The sequence below is a fragment of the Pithys albifrons genome, chromosome 27 (genome assembly GCF_047495875.1).
Source record: "Pithys albifrons albifrons isolate INPA30051 chromosome 27, PitAlb_v1, whole genome shotgun sequence".
Taxonomy (NCBI): Eukaryota; Metazoa; Chordata; class Aves; order Passeriformes; family Thamnophilidae; genus Pithys; species Pithys albifrons.
The window spans coordinates 2,867,975-2,884,909 of record NC_092484.1 but is presented as its reverse complement, the minus strand read 5'-3'; the positions used below and the strand labels follow the sequence as shown (position 1 = coordinate 2,884,909).

Here is a 16,935-nt window from a genome sequence, read left to right as displayed (position 1 = left end):
ACCCCCTGGCACAGCTCCAGCCATTCCCTGGGTCCTGTTCCTGGTCCCAGAGCAGAGCTCAGGGCCTGCCCCTCCACCTCCCCTGGGGAGGAGCTGCAGCCCCCGAGGAGTCTCCCCTCAGTGTCCTCTGCCCCAGCTGAACAAGCCCAGTGCCCTCAGCTGCTCCTCTGACCCTTCCCCACCTTCATGTCACCAGAATTTGGGTGACAGCAAGAACAGTGAGGATGAGTTACCTCCCCTTGGTCAGACAATAGAGAATCCTGGAATATCTTGAGCCGGGAGGGACCCCCAAGGACCATCCAGTCCCACCCCTGGCCCTGCACAGACACCCCAACAATCCCACCCTGTCCCCCAGAGTGTTGTCCAAACCCTCCTGGAGCTCTGGCAGCCTTGGGGCCGTGCCCACTGCCCTGGGGAGCCTGGTCAGTGCCCACCACCCTCTGGGGGAAGAACCTTTCCCTGAGATCCATCCCAACCCCCTGGCACAGCTCCAGCCATTCCCTGGGTCCTGTCCCTGGTCCCAGAGCAGAGCTCAGGGCCTGCCCCTCCACCTCCCCTCGGGAGGAGCTGCAGCCCCCGAGGAGTCTCCCCTCAGTGTCCTCTGCTCTGGCTGAACAAGCCCAGTGCCCTCAGCTGCTCCTCAGACCCTTCCCCACCTCCATGTCCCTCCTTTGGACACTCCAACAGCTTCAGATGCTTCTGACATTGTGACCCCCAGCACTTGAGGTGAGGCTGCCCCAGCTCAGAGCAGAGCAGGACAATCCCCTCCCTTGAGCAGGTGTGACCCCGTTGGTTCCTCACCTCTCCCTGGTCCCAGCCAGCCCTTCCAGCAAACAGAGGAGTCTCTGGGTTACACGTGGCCATTGGAGACTTCCTGAGATCCATCCCAACTCCCCTGGAGCTCTGGCAGCCTTGGGGCCGTGCCCACTGCCCTGGGGAGCCTGGTCAGTGCCCACCACCCTCTGGGGGAAGAGCCTTTCCCTGAGATCCATCCCAACCCCCTGGCACAGCTCCAGCCATTCCCTGGGTCCTGTCCCTGGTCCCAGAGCAGAGCTCAGGGCCTGCCCCTCCACCTCCCCTGGGGAGGAGCTGCAGCCCCCGAGGAGTCTCCCCTCAGTGTTCTCTATTTATCCAAACCCTTCTACCCCAATTCTCTCAGAGGCCACACCCTGCCAGCCTTGCAAACATTCCCACATTCAAACTCTGCTGCCCAAATCCCTCCCCTGTTCACACCCTCAGCCAGTCAAGAGGCTCGGGATAAGGGAATGAGTCTCCAACAACGGAACAAAGAGGCTTAACACATCCCTCAGTTCAGAGCAGTGTTATCAGCTCAGAGAAACTCCCCCCGGGGCTGGGGCTGTGCATTCATTCACCTGCTGCTGTTGTGCTCATCCTCTGAGCCCTGCTCGTCATCCGAAGTCAGGGGCGAGTAATGGACACCGTTGCTCTGACCCAGGGGCTTCTCCTTTTTCAGCACTGGGGGCTGGTCATTGTCCTGGTAAGGAACAGGAGAGTTCTTCAGGGAGTTTTCAGGAGAGGAAATGGCTGTTATTTCTAAGGGCTGGTTAATGTTATTGACCTGGGCAAGAAGGAAAGAGAGGAGTTACAGATGAGAGCATCCCTTTGGAAACAAGGTGTCATTCAGGAGTCTAAAGGCAGGCTTAGCTTGCTCTGAGAACATGCAACAGCTGCTGGTGCTCTATCCCCCCTCCTGCACTAGAACATGGGCTGAAAGCTTAAACACAGCTTGGAAAACCAGCTCATTTTCATTCTTTGAGTTTCTGTTTCCAGGCAGAAACAAAGAGGTGGGATAATCCTTTTGTTTTCAAACTGCACTGCAGAGTCACACGAGCACAGCTCCAGAACTGGCTCCACCAGCAAGAATCCCATATGCTCCTGGCACTCTGGGGCTGCTTAGTCAGTGTGAGCTTAAACTATTTTCAAAATATTGAATCTACAGCCTAAATATCAACCTCACAGAATCCCAGACTACTCTGAGTTGGAAGGACCCACAAGGATCAGAGTCCAACTCTTAAGTCAATGGCCCACACAGGGAATTGAACCCATGACCTTGGTGTTATTCCAACCAAGTTTTAACCAGGTCACTGCAGAAAAAAAGCTCTTTGTCATAAAGGAAGAGATTATTTTTAATTCTTACTGCTCTGACAGCACAGAACTCATTTCAACACGTTCTGCCTATACAGAAATCGTCCCCCAGTTCACAGCAATTCCCGAGGAGCCTTCACAGCAGTCCCAGCTCCAGCCTGGCACAGCAGCACAGCTGGGGCTCATCCCTAATCCCGAGAGCATTGCCAAGGCCTGGCAGAGCCCTTACCATGGAGCTGATGCTGAGGGGTGAGCCCGATGGCTGCGTAAAGAGCCCGGCCCCGGCAGGGAGGGGTTTGCGCTTCGGGGACACCCCGGAGCTGCCGCTGAGATTTCCAGATCTCTTCCTCCGGCCCCTCTTCTTCCCGTCCTGGGCTTGGCCGAGCTCCAGCACAGGGCTGTGCTTGCTGGAAGGGGATTGTTTTACATGTCCTGTATTAGGAGAGATTGTAAAGATGATTCTTCTCTTGGCCTCGTTCTCAGGATCTGAAAACGCTGCATCAGACTGAAGGTCCCCCTTTGTTCCTTCGGCAAAGATCTTCTGAGCATCTGCAAAGTGCCAACCCCCCACCAGGCTCTGGGCAGGGCCACTCAGCCTGGGGCTCGCTGAGAGCTGCTGGGCAGGGGAGTTCTGCCCAGAGTTCCTCGACTGCATCATTAGCAAAGGATGTTGTGGGGTGCAACTCCGAGACCCTACAGAGTTAAAGAGACTCCCAGAGTCGTCCAGAGCTGCCTGATCAACACTATGGTTAGGATGGGCTGGGCTGTTTGTAAGAGTTCCATTGAGTGCCACGGAGCCAGAAGAGTAAGAAAAACCTGTTGAGAGGGAAAGGACAGATCATTGCTGGGGCTGAGCCAGAGGTCACGGTGCTGTGGGGCTGGGAGGGAGGCCAGGCTGCAGCTCTGCCTGCAGGACACAGCCAGGGCATGGATTACACGGGATCTGCTGCTCCTCAGGGCACTGGGAATGTGGCTCTGGCTGCTCAGCTGCCACTCTGGGGCAGGGACTGTCACTGCTCTGCTGCCAGTCCAGGGGAATTCATGTGTTTTATAAAGATATCCTACACTCTTCCCAGTGTAAATGGAATCCGAGTGCAGGTTTTGTTGAAACTGTTGCACTTTTCTGAAATCAGGGCTCCTCTACTCTCAACTCCTTCTTTACATCAAGGAAACACATGGCCAAGCTCCCCAGAACAGAAGGACTGTGTCATACACACAGCCCACCTCCTCCAAGCTGGACAACTTGGGAAGTGACAAGGATCTTCAGGGACTGAATGGGAGGGAGCCTGGAAAGGGAATTCAGGGCTTGTCAAGGGGAATCAGAAATGGCTTCAGTGCTCAAGTAAGGCCTGGGCTCTGGACTCTCCAAATGGAGGGGGCAGAAGGGAACCTGGTAGTGCTTTACAGCAAGGGGTCCTTTAAAACTTCTCTGGGTTTACAGAAAAGTGCAGACAAGCCCTTTGCAAAACAGATTCTAAAACCACCCAAGCCCCTCGGGGTGGGGAACGCTGAGACAAAAGCTTAGTGAGCCAAAACACTCAGACAAAAATCCTCCCTGCTGAGGGATCAGCTGTAAAGTCACTTCTGTGTGAACAGAACCCCCTTTCCTGGCCCACCAACATCCCCATTCCTTGAGCAGCTAAAGGCACCCCAGGTGAGTGAGCTCAGAAGCAACGTCTGCACCCAAAGACACCCCTGTCCTCTCCCTCTTGGCTCCCCAGGGATTTGTGTCTTCACAGCTGCCCACGAGGCATCTCTTTAACCTGCACCAAGATTTGGATCTGAACAAACCCCACCACCCTGTAGAAGGGAATGTGGTAGTGCTTTATAACAAGGGGTCTTTTAAAACTTCTCTGGGTTTATAGAAAAGTGCAGACAAGCCCTTTGCTAAAACCACCCAAGCCCCTCGGGGTGGGGAACGCTGAGACAAAAGCTCAGTGAGCCAAAACACTGAGACAAAACTCCTCCCTGCTGAGGGATCAGCTGTAAAGTCCCTTCTGTGTGAACAGAACCCCCTTTCCTGGCCCACAACATCCCCATTCCTTGAGCAGCACCCCCAGATGAGTGAGCTCAGAAGGAACTTCTGCACCCAAAGACATCCCTGTCCTCTCCCTCTTGGCTCCCCAGGGACTTGTGTCTTTACAGCTGCTCATGAGGCATCTCTTTAACCTGCACCAAGATTTGGATCTGAACAAACCCCACCACCCTGTAGAAGGGAACGTGGTAGTGCTTTACAACAAGGGGTCTTTTAAAACTTCCCTGGGTTTATAGAAAAGTGCAGACAAGCCCTTTGCTAAAACCACCCAACCCCCTCGGGGTGGGGAACGCTGAGACAAAAGCTCAGTGAGCCAAAACACTGAGACAAAACTCCTCCCTGCTGAGGGATCAGCTGTAAAGTCACTTCTGTGTGAACAGAACCCCCTTTCCTGGCCCACAACATTCCCATTCCTTGAGCAGCTAAAGGCACCCCCAGATGAGTGAGCTCAGAAGCAACGTCTGCACCCAAAGGCATCCCTGTCCTCTCCCTCTTGCCTCCCCAGGGACTTGTGTCTTCACAGCTGCTCATGAGGCATCTCTTTAACCTGCACCAAGAAGTTCATTTGGATCTGAACAAACCCCACCACCCTGTAAAAATGAAGCTTTCAGAGCCAGATCACCAGCTGGGCAACGCTCTGCAGTGTGGCAAGCTGGGAATTCTTGAGCCACGTGGAGTTTACAAAAGCAATTATTTATATAAAAGGTCCCTCAACCCAACCAGATCCACCCAAGCTGGAGGCACAGCCTGGCTCAGAGCATCACCCAGGAGTTTGGGGACCCAGAGCACACATTTCCCCAGAACTGACTGAAGGACCTGATGGAAAAACTCAGCCCTGGGTGTCTGGGATCTGCCCCCGCCACGAGAACACCTGTGCACAGGTGAGGCTGTTACCTGAGGTAGCCAAAGCCAGAGGCTTGTTTCCAGCAGCATTGCTTATGCCATTATGAGAACTAGCACCAATCTGCTTTTCAAGTGTTGCTGAGTCTCTGCTCTGGTGAACTGGGCTGGGTGTGCTTCTCTGGGGAGAGAAACAGCCATTTCAGTGCAGCAAAGAGCAAAACTTGGTGGTTTAAAGCAAGTTCACATGGATTGCATCTACCAAGGGAAGTGGCTGAGCTTCCTGCATGGCCCAGATTGAGGATGTTTGGGGACAAACAGGGATCAATCAGCAGGTTATGGGATGGAGATGCTGTGATTGATGGCACTGCAGGGGGGTCCTGTGTGCAGGGGGCACAAAGCAGGCTCAGCATCCCTGGATATCTGAGCTCAGGACCAGGAGAGCAGGAAACTCCCCAGAACAAGCCCAAACTGAGCAGGAAGTGCATCAGGTTCTGTTCTCTGGGACACTCCCTAAGGGAGTTTTCCTAAAGCAGGGAAAAAACCTGTGGAATGTCAGCCTGACAAAGTCCAGGAGGGACTGGAGCCCCCCCAAAGGTGGACCAGACAGGGGTTCTGGGTTTGGTGCCACCCACAGGATGCCAGACAGGGGTTCTGGGTTTGGTGCCACCCAAAGCTGGACCAGACAGGGGTTCTGGTTTTGGTGCCACCCACGGCTGGACCAGACAGGGGTTCTGGTTTTGGTGCCACCCACAATTGGACCAAACAGGGGTTCTGGTTTTGGTGTCACCCAAAGCTGGACCAGACAGGGGTTCTGGTTTTGGTGCCACCCACAGGATGCCAGACAGGGGTTCTGGGTTTGGTGCCACCCAAAATTGGATCAGACAGAGGTTCTGGTTTTGGTGCCACCCACGGCTGGACCAGACAGGGGTTCTGGTTTTGGTGCCACCCCAAAGCTGGACCAGACAGGGGTTCTGGTTTTGGTGCCACCCACAGTTGGACCAGACAGGGGTTCTGGGTTTGGTGCCACCCAAAATTGGATCAGATAGAGGTTCTGGTTTTGGTGCCACTCACGGCTGGAGCAGAGAGGGGTTCTGGTTTTGGTGCCACCCACAGTTGGACCAGACAGGGGTTCTGGTTTTGGTGCCACCCACAGTTGGACCAGGTGTCACCCAAAGCTGGACCAAATAGGGGTTCTGGTTTTGGTGCCACCCCAAAGCTGGACCCAAGAGGGGTTCTGGTTTTGGTGCCACCCCAAAGCTGGACCAGACAGGGGTTCTGGTTTTGGTGCCACCCACAGTTGGACCAGACAGGGATTCTGGTTTTGGTGTCACCCAAAGCTGGACCAAATAGGGGTTCTGGTTTAGTGCCATCCAAAGCTGGACCACACAGGGGCTCTGGTTTTGGTGCCACCCCAAAGCTGGACCAGACAGGGGTTCTGGTTTTGGTGCCACCCACAGTATGCCAGACAGGGGTTCTGGGTTTGGTGCCACCCCAAAGCTGGACCAGACAGGAGTTCTGGTTTCGGTGCCACCCACGGCTGGACCAGACAGGGGTTCTGGTTTCGGTGCCACCCCAAAGCTGGACCAGACAGGGGTTCTGGTTTCGGTGCCACCCACGGCTGGACCAGACAGGGGTTCTGGTTTTGGTGCCACCCCAAAGCTGGACCAGACAGGGCTTCTGGTTTTGGTGCCACCCCAAAGCTGGACCAGACAGGGCTTCTGGTTTTGGTGCCACCCCAAAGCTGGACCAGACAGGGGTTCTGGTTTTGGTGCCACCCACAGTTGGACCAGACAGGGGTTCTGGTTTTGGTGCCACCCTAAAGCTGGACCAGACAGGGGTTCTGGGTTTGGTGCCACTCACGGCTGGACCAGACAGGGGTTCTGGTTTTGGTGCCACCCACAGTTGGACCAGACAGGGGTTCTGGTTTTGGTGCCACCCACAGCTGGACCAGACAGGGGTTCTGGTTTTGGTGCCACCCCAAAGCTGGACCAAACAGGGGTTCTGGTTTTGGTGCCACCCACAGTTGGACCAGACAGGGGCTCTGGTTTTGGTGCCACCCACGGCTGGACCAGACAGGGGTTCTGGTTTTGGTGTCACCCAAAGCTGGACCAGACAGGGGCTCTGGTTTTGGTGCCACCCCAAAGCTGGACCAGACAGGGGTTCTGCTGGAACCAGAGTCTTCAGCTGGAACAATGTCATGGGCTCAATATCGTGAAGCAGCTCCAGCTTTCCCAAAATGGGACTGTAAGAGAAGCACCTGGGGGTGGATTCTGAGCTCACAGCAGCAAATTCAGTTCTCTACTGCAACCTTTGGGTGAGAAACTGGGCCAGGCTTTCTAGAACTTCTCCTCCTCCACTGTGGCAGGCACTGCTTTGGCCCATTTCAGACAGAGCTGGCCCCAGAAGTTGTGGCTGCAGGGCAGGCATTCACACAGCAGGTCTCACACCCCAGGGGGCTGCTCAAGCTCATCCTCCATGTGTGACAAGGACAAAGAGCTTTGGGCTGGGCAATCCTCTGCTTCCACTGCCCCTCTCAGGCTTTCCCAGCCAGCCACACATTCTGGACTAGGAGCACCTGAGGCATTTCCTGCCTGAAATCTGAAATCCCTCCCATCCCACAGACACCTCCAGAACATCCAAGGACCCCTCAGAGCCTCCCCCAGGGGTCACCCGAGGAGGAGGAGCAGCCCCCTGAGGGTCCTGGGGCTCCCTCAGCAGGTCTCACATCCCAGGGGGCTGCTCAAGCTCATCCTCCATGTGTGACAAGGACAAAGAGCTTTAGGCTGGGCAATCCTCTGCTTCCACTGCCCCTCTCAGGCTTTCCCAGCCAGCCACACATTCTGGACTAGGAGCACCTGAGGCATTTCCTGCCTGAAATCTGAAATCCCTCCCATCCCACAGACACCTCCAGAACATCCAAGGACCCCTCAGAGCCTCCCCCAGGGGTCACCCAAGGAGGAGGAGCAGCCCCCTGAAGGTCCTGGGGCTCCCTCAGCACCCCAGGGGGGGTTGGTTAGGGATGGAAAGTGTTGACAATCCCTTACTCACCACCTTCTCAACACGGCTAGGGAGGACTACGCTGGCCAGAGGGATACTAACAGGGAGTTTGTTGGGCTGCACTGTGCTCAGAGGAATACTGATAGGGAGGCTGGTGATGGTTTCTCCATTACTCACAGAGGTTCTCTCTCTCAAAACCTGCAAATCCAAAAAAAAAAAAGCCAAGTTCTCACCCGTGTTGTTGCTGAAAAGGGTTTGTTAAGCTAATGACGACCTGCTGGTTCCTGTGTTTGTGTCATCCCCTCCCTCCTTTGTGGCACAGACAGGGCAGGGGTGGAGCAGTTTGATCACCAGACTCCTGGGAAAGCAACACCCCCCAGCACAGAAACATGGGAATTAAAGCCACTGCTGGCCCCCCCTTGGGTGCTCCTTTCCCTGTGGTCTGGGTAGAGCTCTGTGGAAAGCACTGATGGCAGAGTTCACATCCTGAGCTCTCTGGAGTGGCCATGGTAAGTCCTTTGGGGACCTGCAGCTGCTCTGGAATGAGCCCCACCATGATCCAGGGCTGGCCCGAGTGCAGGGACCACTTTTTTGTTACTTTTTATAACTATGAAAGCCTATTTTCCAAGCCCAAGCAGGCACGTGGCAGATCCAAAAGGTGCCACTGCTTTCCTGGTGCAGGTCACAGGCAAACCAGCACCTTTCCCTCCCTCCAACCAGCTCCACTTTACTGCATCCCACCTGCTGCAATCTGTGCCATCCCCCATGCCAGGCTGGCCCCAGAATGCAGCATCCCAGCCCTCCCTTTGCCCTCCCAGGGGCAGTGGGCACGTCCCTCACCTTCTCTCCTGCACTGGGTAAGGCTGTGGGGGAGGAGGGCCGAGTTTCCTGAGGACTCAGCTTGATGCCATTTGCAATTCCAGGGCTTGGATATGTAAGGCCATTCTCTTTGACGTGCTCAGCTCTGCAAAGGAGATGCACAACTGTCAGGATACAAAACCCAATGACTTTTCCCATGCAAACAATCCCTGTGCCAAACCAGGCACTGCCCCACCTGCTTCACCCCCAGCAGCTGGGACTGTCCATTTTCTCCCAACACTTTTCACAACACAGAAAAACCTTCACTTTGAGAAAGACTTTTCCACCACCCAAACCAGCATTGCCATTAAAACAAGGGTTTAATAATATGGGGGAGTTACTAATGGGTTTGCAGGTGTGAAGTTTTCTTCTTTCTTGACAGGTATCCATTGGGGGGAGCTTGTTGGAGTGTTTTTGTGAGCTGGGGTGGTGGAGGTCTGTGTTGTTTGGGTGGGCAACTTGGTGCTTGCTGTTGCTGGTTTGTGTTGTGTTGTTGGTTTGTGTTGTGTTGTTGGTTTGTGGTTGCTGTTGTTGGTTTGTGGTTGCTGTTTGTTTTTTCCCCCACATTTGTATATATATATATGTGTTATATCATATGTGTTATATATATATATATGTTATACCATATTCTGGTTTTTAATTGTCTCTCTTTTGTATAAATATAAGAAGCTGGTATTTCAGGTTTTGGGGTTTTTTCCCTTTTTTTTCTCCTCTGGTTTTTTTCCCTCCCTCCTCTCCCCTTGGTGGGGGAGTTGATTCTCTCTCTCTGTGTTGGGCAGTTGCATTTTTCCTTTCCCTCCCTCTTCTCCTCTTGGATTCTCTCTCTGTGTGTTGGGCTGTTGCATTTTACCTTTCCCTCCCTCCTCTCCCCTTGGTGGATTCTCTCTCCCTGTGTTGGGCAGTTGGCACTTTGCCTTTCCCTTCCCTCCCTCCTCTCCCCTTGGTGGGGGAGTGGATTCTCTATCTCTGTGTTGGGCAGTTGGCATTTTCCCTTTCCCTCCCTCCTCTCCCCTTGGTGAGGAGGTGGATTCTCTCTCTGTGTGTTGGGCAGTTGCCTTTGCCTTTCCCTCCCTCCTCTCCCCTTGGTGGATTCTCTCTCTCTCTCTCTCTCTCTCTGTTGGGCAGTTGTATTTTGCCTTTCCCTCCCTCCTCTCCCCTTGGTGGGGGTGTGGATTCTTTCCCTCTGTGTTGGGCACTTGGCATTTTGACTTTTCCTCCCTCCTCTCCCCTTGGTGGATTCTCTCTCTCTCTGTTGGGCAGTTGCATTTTGCTTTTTCTCCCTCCTCTTCCCATGCTGGGGGTGTGGATTCTCCATCTGTGTGTTGGGCAGTTGCATTTTGCCTTTCCCTCCCTCCTCTCCCCTTGGTGGATTCTCTCTCTCTCTGTGTTGGGCAGTTGCCTTTCCCTCCCTCTTCTCCCCTTGGATTCTCCATCTGTGTGTTGGGCAGTTGCCTTTCCTTTCCCTCCCTCCTCTCCCCTTGGTGGATTCTCTCTCCCTGTGTTGGGCAGTTGGCACTTTGCCTTTCCCTTCCCTCCCTCCTCTCCCCTTGCTGGGGGAGTGGATTCTCTATCTCTGTGTTGGGCAGTTGCCTTTGCCTTTCCCTCCCTCTTCTCCCCGTGGTGGATTCTCTCTCTCTCTCTGTTGGGCAGTTCCCTTTCCCTCCCTCTTCTCCCCTTGGAATCTCCATCTGTGTGTTGGGCAGTTGCATTTTGCCTTTCCCTCCCTCTTCTCCCCTTGGATTCTCCATCTGTGTGTTGGGCATTTTGCCTTTCCTTTACCTTCCTCCTCTCCCCTTGCTGGGGGAGTGGATTCTCTCCCTGTGTTGGGCAGTTGGCACTTTGCCTTTCCTTTCCCTCCCTCCTCTCCCCTTGGTGGATTCTCCATCTGTGTGTTGGGCAGTTGCCTTTGCCTTTCCCTCCCTCCTCTCCCCTTGGTGGATTCTCTCTCTGTGTTGGGCAGTTGCCTTTGCCTTTCCCTCCCTCCTCTCCCCTTGCTGGGGGAGTGGATTCTCTCTCTGTGTTGGGCAGTTGGCACTTTGCCTTTCCTTTCCCTCCCTCCTCTCCCCTTGGTGGGGGAGTGGATTCTCTCCCTGTGTTGGGCAGTTGGCACTTTGCCTTTCCCTCCCTCCTCTCCCCTTGGTGGATTCTCTCCCTGTGTTGGGCAGTTGGCACTTTGCCTTTCCCTCCCTCCTCTCCCCTTGGTGGATTCTCTCCCTGTGTTGGGCAGTTGGCACTTTGCCTTTCCCTCCCTCTTCTCCCCTTGGTGGATTCTCTCTCCCTGTGTTGGGCAGTTGGCACTTTGCCTTTCCCTCCCTCCTCTCCCCTTGATGGATTCTCTCCCTGTGTTGGGCAGTTGGCACTTTGCCTTTCCCTCCCTCCTCTCCCCTTGGTGGATTCTCTCCCTGTGTTGGGCAGTTGGCACTTTGCCTTTCCTTTCCCTCCCTCCTCTCCCCTTGCTGGGGGAGTGGATTCTCTCCCTGTGTTGGGCAGTTGGCACTTTGCCTTTCCCTTCCCTCCCTCCTCTCCCCTTGGTGGATTCTCTCCCTGTGTTGGGCAGTTGGCACTTTGCCTTTCCCTTCCCTCCCTCCTCTCCCCTTGGTGGATTCTCTCTCTGTGCTGGGCAGTTGGCACTTTGCCTTTCCCTCCCTCCTCTCCCCTTGGTGGATTCTCTCCCTGTGTTGGGCAGTTGGCACTTTGCCTTTCCCTCCCTCTTCTCCCCTTGGTGGATTCTCTCCTTGTGTTGGGCAGTTGGCACTTTGCCTTTCCTTTCCCTCCCTCTTCTCCCCTTGGTGGATTCTCTCCCTGTGTTGGGCAGTTGGCACTTTGCCTTTCCCTCCCTCCTCTCCCCTTGGTGGATTCTCTCCCTGTGTTGGGCAGTTGGCACTTTGCCACCCCACCCCACCCCACCCCAGAGCGCCAGCTGAGAACAAGCTGGTGCTGCCCTGCTGCTCCTCAGAGTGACCTTTGCCTCGGGGCAGGACTAACCCCCCGTGCCCACCCACCCTCCCTCACCTCTGCCCCTCAGTGGCCGCCGCCCTCCCGTTCACTCCGTGGTCCTGGTTGAGGTGCCTGCGCAGCGCGATCTTGGCGGGGGAGAACCGGGTGTAGTCGGGCAGTGCCAGCCCGGCGCCCCTGTCGCCCTTCTGGCGGCCGTGGCAGGGCGTGCAGGGCACGATGTCGTGCTCCAGGTGGCCCGGGGGGTACTGGGGGGTGTGCTGCTGCCTGGGGGGGCAGGGCCGGCCCAGGGGGTGCTGCGGCGGCAGCTCGGCGGGCGCGGCGTGGCCGTTGATGGACAGCTCCGGGCTCAGCCGGCTGCCGGGTGGCAGTGCCAGCCGAGGGCACTCCAGCTCCAGCGCCGCCCGGCCCGGCTCCGGCTCCGCCTTGTGCGGCAGCGGCTCCTCCGCCGGCGCGTACGACTTGAGCTGCAGCAGCTCCTGCTGCCTCTGGCTCTTCTCCAGCTCCACGATGCTGATCTGCAAAGCAGGAGGAGGAGAACGGGGGTGAAGCACCAGCTTTGGCCTCCATGAGGTTCTCAGGGAAGGGATTCCCGTTTCTGGGAATGAGGCACAAGAGGGATCCAAAATCTGAGAATAAAGTTTTGGTTCTCAGGGAAGGGATTCCTGTTTCTGGGAATGAGGCACAAGAGGGATCCAAAATCTGAGAATAAAGTTTTGGTTCTCAGGGAAGGGATTCCTGTTTCTGGGAATGAGGCACAAGAGGGATCCAAAAGAGGTGAGGGGAGGGGAGGGGAGGGGAGGGGAGGGGGAAGGGGAAGGGGAAGGGAGGGAAGGGGAAGGGGAAGGGGAAGGGAGGGAAGGGGAAGGGGAAGGGGAAGGGGGAGGGGAGGGGAGGGGAGGGGAGGGGAGGGGAGGGGAGGGGAGGGGAGGGGAGGGGAGGGGAGGGGAGGGGAGGGGAGGGGAGGGGAGGGGAAGGGAAGGGAAGGGAAGGGAAGGGAAGGGAAGGGAAGGGAAGGGAAGGGAAGGGAAGGGAAGGGAAGGGAAGGGAAGGGAAGGGAAGGGAAGGGAAGGGAAGGGAAGGGAAGGGAAGGGAAGGGAAGGGAAGGGAAGGGAAGGGAAGGGAAGGGAAGGGAAGGGAAGGGAAGGGAAGGGAAGGGAAGGGAAGGGAAGGGAAGGGAAGGGAAGGGAAGGGAGGGGAGGGGAGGGGAGGGGAGGGGAGGGGAGGGGAGGGGAGGGGAGGGGAGGGGAGGGGAGGGGAGGGGAGGGGAGGGGAGGGGAGGGGAAGGGAGGGGAGGGGAGGGGAGGGGAGGGGAGGGGAAGGGAAGGGAAGGGAAGGGAAGGGAAGGGAAGGGAAGGGAAGGGAAGGGAAGGGAAGGGAAGGGAAGGGAAGGGAAGGGAAGGGAAGGGAAGGGAAGGGAAGGGAAGGGAAGGGAAGGGAAGGGAAGGGAAGGGAAGGGAAGGGAAGGGAAGGGAAGGGAAGGGAAGGGTTAAACCTGTAACACCCTGAGATAGCTGAAGGTGTCCCTGCTCATGGCAGGGGTGGGATGGGATGGGCTTTAAGGTCCCTTCCAACCCAAACCAGTCTGTGATTCCTGCACTGAGACACCAGAGCACACGTGCAAACAAGCAGAACCTTTTCTTTCATCAAGTCATGGGTTTAAATTACATGTAATTGCACACCCTGATTCCTTCTTCCACAGCATTACCAAGGAATCAGGGCACAGCATCTACTTCCTTTGAAAGTTCTCCACATCCTTATTGACTAAAATCCTCAAATAGAAAAATTAATCTCTGGGAGAATAAAAACAAAGGAGGAAAAATAAAAAAAATAAAAGGAAAAATAAAGCAGCCACTGGCTTATCCTTTACCAGATTTAGTGTAACACCCCAAACTGGCCCATTGCCCAGGAGTTGCCCCAAGCTGGTGACTCTGCACTCCTTCTCTCTACCTGCAGCTCCAAGCAGTGCTTTTGCTTCTCAGAAATCTGATTCTTCAGTGCCTGCTTCTCCTTCAGGAGGTTCTCCAGGGACAACGTTGACCAGTCCAGCTTCAGCTCCTCACACCGAGCCTTCAGCTGCAGGGACAGGGCACAACCAGCTCAAAACACAACCCTCACCTCCTCACTCCAGCCCAGAACCAGCTGAAAGCCACGAACTCTGAAAAGTGTCTGCAGGAAAGTTCTGAGCCCTCTGAAAAATCCTCTCCTGAGGCTTCCACAGGGTGTGGCAGGAGGTGGTTTGGGTCTTACTAAAAATGGTGTTACCACCACCCTCACTGACTCCTTCCACATCCAGATTTTCCTTCATCCACCTCCTGGGGGGATCTCAGCCTGGAGAAAAGGAGGCTCAGGGGGGACCTTCTGGCTCTGCAATCCCTGCCAGGAGGGGGGAGCTGGGGGAGGGTTGGGCTCTGCTCCAGAGAACAGGGACAGGAGCAGAGGGAATAACCTCAGGCTGGACCACGGGAGGTTCAGGTTGGACATCAGGGAAAATTGAATCCCCAAAAAGCTTGTGAAGGTTTGGAAGGGACTGCCCAGGGCAGTGGTGGAGTCACCAACCCTGGCAGTGTTCAAACCACAGGTGGATGTGGCACTGGGGGACATGGACAGCAGTGACCATGGTGGTGGTGCTGGTGACTGGATTTGGTGACCTTAAAGGTCTTTTCCAGCCTTATCAGCTCCTGGATTCTCTGACAGTTTGAGCCACCAAGGTGAGCACCTCAAGTTGTGGTCACCACAAAGGAAGAACTGCAAACTCCTTGGCCCAGGGACACACAGAGCTGCTTTTCAGGGACACAGCCAAGGCCAAAGCCAATTCCCAGCTCAGCATCTGCTTGGAGCCAAATAAAAGTCACCCCAAAAAGCTCCCCCTGCATCCTCCCCCATCACCCTTCCCTGGGACAGAGAACCTGGGTCATTTTTCAGCCCCCAGCCCATGCCTTGTCCTGAGACAAAGAGCAGCAGACCATGGGCTGCACCCACCAGCTGCAAGCTCTGGTTCCTGAGTTCACTGTTGTCCTTCTCCAGCTGTTTGGTCTGTTCCTTCAGCTGCTGGTTGTGAGCAGAGATCTCCTTCTGGGCCTGGATCAGGTCGTTGTATGTCAGAGCTTTGACTCCCAGCTGCAGGAGGGAGAGGGAGAGGGAGAGGGGAAGGGTCAGTGTAACTCCAGACAGGTGGCACATTCCAAAGGGGCACTGGGGAGATCTGCAGGACTTGGGCAGCTCACAGGAACAAGCCCAGGGCACTCTGTCCCTGCTGGGGGACAAGAAGGAAGGGCAGGAGTGCCCTGGAGCTGCTGTGCCAACTGCTCAGCTTTCAAACAGGCACTGAGGGCCTTGCCAGCCAAAGTGACACAGGTTTTGTGGAGAGCCCCCACATTTCCTCCTGAGCTGGTTTGGGCTTTAGTTTAAAGCTTGTGTGGGCAACACAGAGTTTGCTCAAGCAGCAGGGGATGAACCCACCACAATCTGTGTCCTGTTCCCCTTCCCTTGGTCGGTCAGAGTGACCCACAACAACCCCAACACCAAAGGCAAAGCTGAACCCGAGCGTGGCACAGACTCCACACTCCTAAAGCTGCTCTGCTGCAAAGCAGGGGGGAAGTCCTGAGGCTGCTCTGGCCTTGCTCAGCCTCCCCTGAGATGTTTGCACCCATAGCCTGTCCCACCACCCCGGGCCTACCTCGTCCAGCTTCTGCTGGAAGAGCCGTTTGATCTCCTCCTTCTGTGCCTGGCAGTGGGTGAAGAGCTGCTGGGCCGTGCCCAGGAGCTGGGCATTCTTCTCCTGCAGGAGGCAAGAAGGGCAAAACACACTCAACACCAGGTCCAGGACAGTGAGATGTTCACTCTGGTTCCTGGAGGACATTGGGAGTGAGCTCTGAGGAGATGCAGCTCCCCCAGCTCTGCCCCAGCCTGGGTTTTTTCCTGGGGGATGCTGGGGAAGCTCAGTCAGCTGCAAAGAGCTTTTAAGGAGGGGTTTTTTTTTCTGCTCTGTGGTAAAATACAATCAAAGACAGCCCTAAAAACTCATTTTTATCCTCCCAGTGCATTGTGAAGAAGCAGCAGCAACAATCACACCCTCCAGAGCAGAAACAGAAGTGGGGAAGAATCTGTGTGAAATCTGTTACCAAACTGGGAGCTGAACCCAAATCCCCAGAGTTTTCCTGTACAACACCCAGGGAATAAAGAAATGAAAATACACTGGGGGGGGAGGAAGGAAGAACATCATAAATAAGACAAACCAGGTTTACTGTTTATGCCACAATAATTTCAGTGGGTCACCCAACCCTCTCACAGCCAGAACATTCCCAGGCAGATCCCATTCCATGGCCATGCACTGTGGGAGCAGCAAAAAGCAGGACAGCACTGGCTGAGGAGCCTCATTTATCCAAGAAAAGGGCAGAAAACACCTTGATCTTTTCCAGCCTTAAAGGTTCCCTGAGTGGGACTCCAAGCAGGGAGGAATCAGTGCTGGAAAGTTCCACAAGTGCAGGAAACCCCAGGCCTGGCTTGGGGAAGCAGCTGAAGGCACTGCTGGGGGTGATGTGGGAAATAATCCGTGTTTTCCACACCAGAGAGGGGCTGAGAGCTCCATCTAAGGGCACTCTGGGAACCAGCAGCTCCTCAAAACTGGTACTACTCCAACACTTCCCATGTTCTTGACACTCCTCCTGTAAAGGGGAGTTGTTGACCAAACCCTCCCCAGCCTCTCACCCAGCCAAGTTCTGCCTCTGAGAGGTCTCACTTGCCATGGAACACTCCATTAAAAAACAATTCCATAGAAAACTTCTCATTTTTATGTTGGACACCAACACAAGTGGTGACTTTTCCACACTCCCAGTGCAGGGCACAATAATTTCACACCACCATTCCCTCCTGCAAGGCAAGTTCCCTCTGTGCTGACTGCCCTGAGAAGTGCAGATCAAGCAGAAAAATCTGCTGTCTAAGGGAAAAAAAGGGAAATTCAAAGTGCTGATGGGCTGTGAAACCAAATGGGAACAACCCCAGAGGAAAGGGCTGCAGGAACAGCATCCCAGCACCACCCAGGGCTGGGTGAGCACAGGGTGGCACAACTGGCTCATGTGGAAAGAGTTTCCAGCATGGAAAACACCACAAAACAACCCCGTGGCTTATGGTGGAGGGCA

General features: G+C 55.2%; 1 protein-coding gene across 9 annotated transcripts in view; it reads right to left on the bottom strand.

Moving 5' to 3' along the window:
- Positions 1 to 16,935, bottom strand: part of DOT1L (DOT1 like histone lysine methyltransferase) — a 110,356-nt gene that overhangs the window by 11,462 nt on the left and 81,959 nt on the right. For 6 of the 9 annotated variants that reach the window (XR_011699750.1, XM_071577852.1, XM_071577859.1 and 3 more), the window contains exons 17-25: positions 15,474 to 15,575; positions 14,777 to 14,914; positions 13,745 to 13,870; positions 11,852 to 12,312; positions 8,822 to 8,945; positions 8,033 to 8,179; positions 5,036 to 5,162; positions 2,336 to 2,922; positions 1,374 to 1,579 (exon numbers count right to left, since the gene is read on the bottom strand). Coding sequence is in view for 8 of the 9 variants with exons in the window: in XM_071577852.1 (XP_071433953.1) it covers positions 1,374 to 1,579; positions 2,336 to 2,922; positions 5,036 to 5,162; positions 8,033 to 8,179; positions 8,822 to 8,945; positions 11,852 to 12,312; positions 13,745 to 13,870; positions 14,777 to 14,914; positions 15,474 to 15,575 (2,018 nt within the window). In the remaining variant the exon portion in view is untranslated. The remainder of the gene's footprint in view (positions 1 to 1,373; positions 1,580 to 2,335; positions 2,923 to 5,035; positions 5,163 to 8,032; positions 8,180 to 8,821; positions 8,946 to 11,851; positions 12,313 to 13,744; positions 13,871 to 14,776; positions 14,915 to 15,473; positions 15,576 to 16,935) is intronic. The other 3 variants (XM_071577855.1, XM_071577858.1, XM_071577854.1) reach the window with 3 other exon arrangements.